Below are 4460 nucleotides of genomic sequence, written 5' to 3'. Positions count from 1 at the left end.
CCACGCATCCCGACTCGCGTCACGATCTGCACGTCTAGCAAAAGCGGCGCGCGCGCGCGGGAGAGAGATAGAGGGCGCTACCTGCGACAGGACGGAGGGCAGTTTCTCTCGCCGACCTCTTGCGTTCCTCAGCGTGCGAGCCGCCTTCCACGCAGCCGAAGATGTTCGTGCGACCCAGCGTCTGCAAGCGTTGATCGTGTCAGTTACACAGTGTAATCTTACAGTGTCTACGGGCACCGAGCGAAACCCCTCACCCCCTTTCTGTCATTAGCTTTTGCCAGTATAAGAACGGAAACTGGCATTCAAGAACTGCGAGTAAATGTAAACGAACTAGCGGACCCCCCCCCCCTCCTCCGAGGATGTTGTACGAGCAGAAATGGCCGACTAATAACTGTCGACCTGCTCAACCGTTTTTGTTTTGGAATTAGCAAAGCAGCTTTCTAATATAGCGGCGAGTGTATTGTAAGCTGACGGTTGAAACGTTCCAACAATGCCCTGTCAAGCATCGTTGGCAGGGGTCTGGCATAAACCTGAGTGGCTGAAGTACCTATAAATACCAGATACTGTTCCTTTAATTATGATGGGATGACCTCGTTCATGCATGCATTTCTAGTTCTTGGTTTGACACAGGCTATGTATCCTATAAAATTGCTTTCGCAATATGAATTACGTCAGATAGTTCAATTCAATACGATAGGTTCCATTACTTCTAATAGAGTTTGGAGAGGATACAGTCATGAGTAAATAGCCTGCATTTAAGATTAGATACTGCTGATGCTAAATATACCTTTGATGCCTCTTGCATCTTCAAACAGCTATCAAGAAATGAAATGGTTCTATCGACGGACTTGCGAATTCGTTTAAGAGAGCTCTCTTTGCCCGTGTCACTATCACAGAGAGCTTGGAACCAGTCTGGTTGAAATGCTTCCACAATAGATATATATGCCTCAATATCAACCTGTAATGTCATTAAAATATAGTTGTGTTTTTAACGATCGTGTTTCATTACAATGTTGCCATTTTTCTATGCAATAAAATCAGCAAATTTATCTCTAATATTTTTTTCTTCAAAATACATGATATCAGGAGTAGATAATAGGGAAGGAGTGTGACATCAATAAACAAGGGAAATTCGTCATTTACTAGCCTTATAATACCTACGATTTACTATGCGTAACTCATCCAACTTGAGCTCAAATCGCACACAGTACATTCGCTTAGCATCGTGCGAAATCGTTTCCTCGTATACACAAGCAATCCGGAGATACAGACTAAAACGTACGACACGATTATCCATTCTTTGGCCATCAATCCGAGCCGATTGCCCGCCTATATTCAAACAAAAGGCAGCTACTAACGCGCTATTGCTAACTCGGCGGGCAATGTGGCTCGCTGGGAGATTTGAGCCCAATCTCTGCTGATTGCGGTTGGCGTGCGTGTGTGGGGGCATGCCAGCTGTATGCCGGTATGTAGCTGTGTACCGGGTCAAAGGTTATCTCGCCGAGTGTTGCGTTGATGCTGGTTGATGCCTAATCTCCCAGCGAGCCACATGCCTCGCCGAGTTAGCAATAGCGCGTTAGTAGCTGCCTTTTGTTTGAATATAGGCGGGCAATCGGCTCGAATTGATGGCAAAAGAATGGATAATCATGTCGTACGTTTTAGTCTGTATCTCCGGATTGCTTGTGTATACGAGGAAACGATATACGATGAGTTACGCGTAGTAAATCGTAGGTATTTTAAGGCTAGTAAATGACGAATTTCCCTTGTTTATTGATGTCACACTCCTTCCCTAATATCTACTCCTGATGATATGCATGTAAAATTACGGGAAGTTTAATTAAATTTATTCATTACATGCATTAATGAAGGCAACATTATTTCATTCCCGGGGTTCGAATCTCAGAGGAAATCCGGTAATCCAAAGCATTAATTTCCCTCTGGTATTGTTGCAGATACGTTAAGACCACACAGAAAAAATCCATGAAGTCATTGATGAAAATTTCACTGATTTACAGCATGAATATAACATGTTTACTAACGTGCAGTATGTAGAATGTATAAACTGTAATTTAATAGGTACTCATGTAAGAGTATACGTATGTTCAGTTCATAATACATGTAGGGCATGTATAATAAAACACCCAAGTCTTGATAAAAAAATTATCTATCATCAAAAAAAATCCCACCGCTGCCACCATGTAATATTATGGATCAACGCATGTTTATGTTGATATAATATTTATTGTTCTGAGGAGCCATCCTCAAACACAGCTCACGCTTCCAAGCACACGTAGCAGAGAGCGAGTCTCTCGTGGAATCTCGTACGCTCTCGTGCACGTCATAACGTTACATCGTTACGCAGGACTGGAATTGTAGTCGTGCCTAATTCATCACTGGTATCCAGTTACCTTGGTCCTGCCACTTTGACCCCAGACAGACACACAGGTCTTCTCATTATATCCGGTAGGTGGCTCCACTGCTGGATCTTGAATAGATAGATACAGCAAATGATTCTGGAGAAAAAAAAAAGATTCTGACTAACAAACCAGTTTTTTCAGTAAGACAGCTGATGTCTGTAAATGAAAAGCTCAGAAGGTTTAAAAGGACAGTAGCCTCTAGGATTTTACTGCATACAACTGTACTTACTGGTATGAACAAATCGTCTATACCCACACGTATTTGTTACCAGATACGCTAATTTAAGTGTTATAATTAATTACACATCAACGCTACGAAATTTGAACGGCGCCATGACACCCGCGACCGTGCTGCCACCCGAAAAGTTGCGTATTTGACAATTTATTTTGCACGTTACAGACCGAGAGCTAATCACAAAATTGCAATTATATTTATACCTAAATGCTATTTAACCGAACGATATTCATTTTAGGGCAAATTTATCCATATTATAACTGAAACTATATTTCTTATAAACGACGGATTGTAATAATTTAAAAGCAAAAGAATAAATAAGAAACACCCTTGGTCTGTAGCCCTTGGCTGGAAAGTGGTTTTGCGCAACTTATCAGATCGTGCGCTTTAAGTGGCACCACCGTCGTTGTAATCAAACTGTAGTCGTTAGTTTTAAAACATTTAAAAAAAATATTTCTAATGGTAATTGAGCCATGAAAATTTCTTTTTATGTAGCGTAATTATAACTCAAATTAACTGAAAATAACCCTAGAACCTAGAGTAAACTATCCCTTTAAATTAAACAGGCATTGCTACTTACCTCTAATGCGAGAAATGATCCTACTCCCTTTTTATACGCTTTAAGAGTGTCACAGGATTCAACTCTGAAAAATGAAATGTTAATAAACAACAAGGACAATGACACTAAATGGAAGTTAAATGTGAGACTACTACATGTACTATAGGGATAAATCCTTCACAAAGGGTAAATACAGACTACGCACATACAGGGGTAGAAATTAACTTTTGAACAAGAGAGTCCCTCAAAAAGAGGGAGTCCGCAGCAAAATGAGGGAGTCCGCAGTCTGAGGTTCAAAATTAAAGATATTAACAATAACGCATGTGCTTATTTTTCAGATTCATGCAGTTGCACGTCTGCCAAATTTTCTTTGGAAATTAGCTGAAAGAAAACAGTAATTCCGCGATGCCGTCCTCCGGAACGAACTTGTTAGTATGGCAGAATTTTCAGGGAGTCACACGGACTCCTGCATATGTCAAATCAGGGAGTCCGACACTAAATCAGGGAGTATTCGACTCCAGACTCCCGTTAATTTCGCACCCTGCACATACATGCATGGACGCACGCTTGCACAGATCCACACACACTTGCACAGCTGCATACACACTTGCATGGATGTAAACACACTTCTACAGATGCACGCACGCTTGCACAGATGCACACAAGCTTTCACGGATATGTGCAAGCATGCTTGCATGCACACACATACTCACAGAGTTGGCAGTGTAATCTGTAAGGGGAACACGTGTTCTCGTAGCCTCTCCAGCATGTCGATTGTCAGGTGCGGTACACTGCCCCCTTGTGTGGAGGTCAGCAACAACGGTGTTGCCAGCGCCCTCTCTGGGTGGCGGGCGAGGTCGGTGATCGTCCCTAACCGCGCTTGCCCATGTCGAACCGTCTGCATGGAAAATTTCATCCTGCTGACGCCAGTGTCTCCAGATCTTGCTCGATATATTCCACCCCAGGAGATTGATTCTCTATTTCCGAACTCGCAGTCTAAGGATTTATGATGAGAATGCAGCGAATTAATGCATTTAACTTTTCAAATCTTATAATAATATAAATAAAGTGAAAGATGCCAGTGCTGCGCAGTGACAACATATGATATATATCAGGAGTAGATAATAGGGAGGAGTGTGACATCAATAAACAAGGGAAATTCGTCATTTACTAGCCTTATAATACCTACGATTTACTACACGTAACTCATCCAACTTGAGCTCAAATCGGACACAGTACATTCGCCAAT

The 4460-nt window shown here is 42.0% G+C and overlaps 1 protein-coding gene across 1 annotated transcript in view; it reads right to left on the bottom strand.

The window, feature by feature from the left end:
• Window positions 1-4460, bottom strand: part of LOC106814185 (queuine tRNA-ribosyltransferase subunit QTRTD1-like) — a 22331-nt gene that overhangs the window by 11447 nt on the left and 6424 nt on the right. Inside the window, exons 2-6 of the mRNA XM_014818484.1 lie at window positions 3925-4207; window positions 3233-3296; window positions 2409-2513; window positions 788-958; window positions 82-181 (exon numbers count right to left, since the gene is read on the bottom strand). Coding sequence (XP_014673970.1) covers window positions 82-181; window positions 788-958; window positions 2409-2513; window positions 3233-3296; window positions 3925-4127 — 643 coding nt within the window. The 5' untranslated portion in view covers window positions 4128-4207. The remainder of the gene's footprint in view (window positions 1-81; window positions 182-787; window positions 959-2408; window positions 2514-3232; window positions 3297-3924; window positions 4208-4460) is intronic.

This window comes from Priapulus caudatus, unplaced genomic scaffold (assembly GCF_000485595.1).
Source record: "Priapulus caudatus unplaced genomic scaffold, Priapulus_caudatus-5.0.1 Scaffold880, whole genome shotgun sequence".
Lineage (NCBI taxonomy): Eukaryota > Metazoa > Priapulida > Priapulimorpha > Priapulimorphida > Priapulidae > Priapulus > Priapulus caudatus.
Note: the sequence above shows the minus strand (reverse complement) of the source record. Positions and strands in the feature narration are given on the sequence as shown.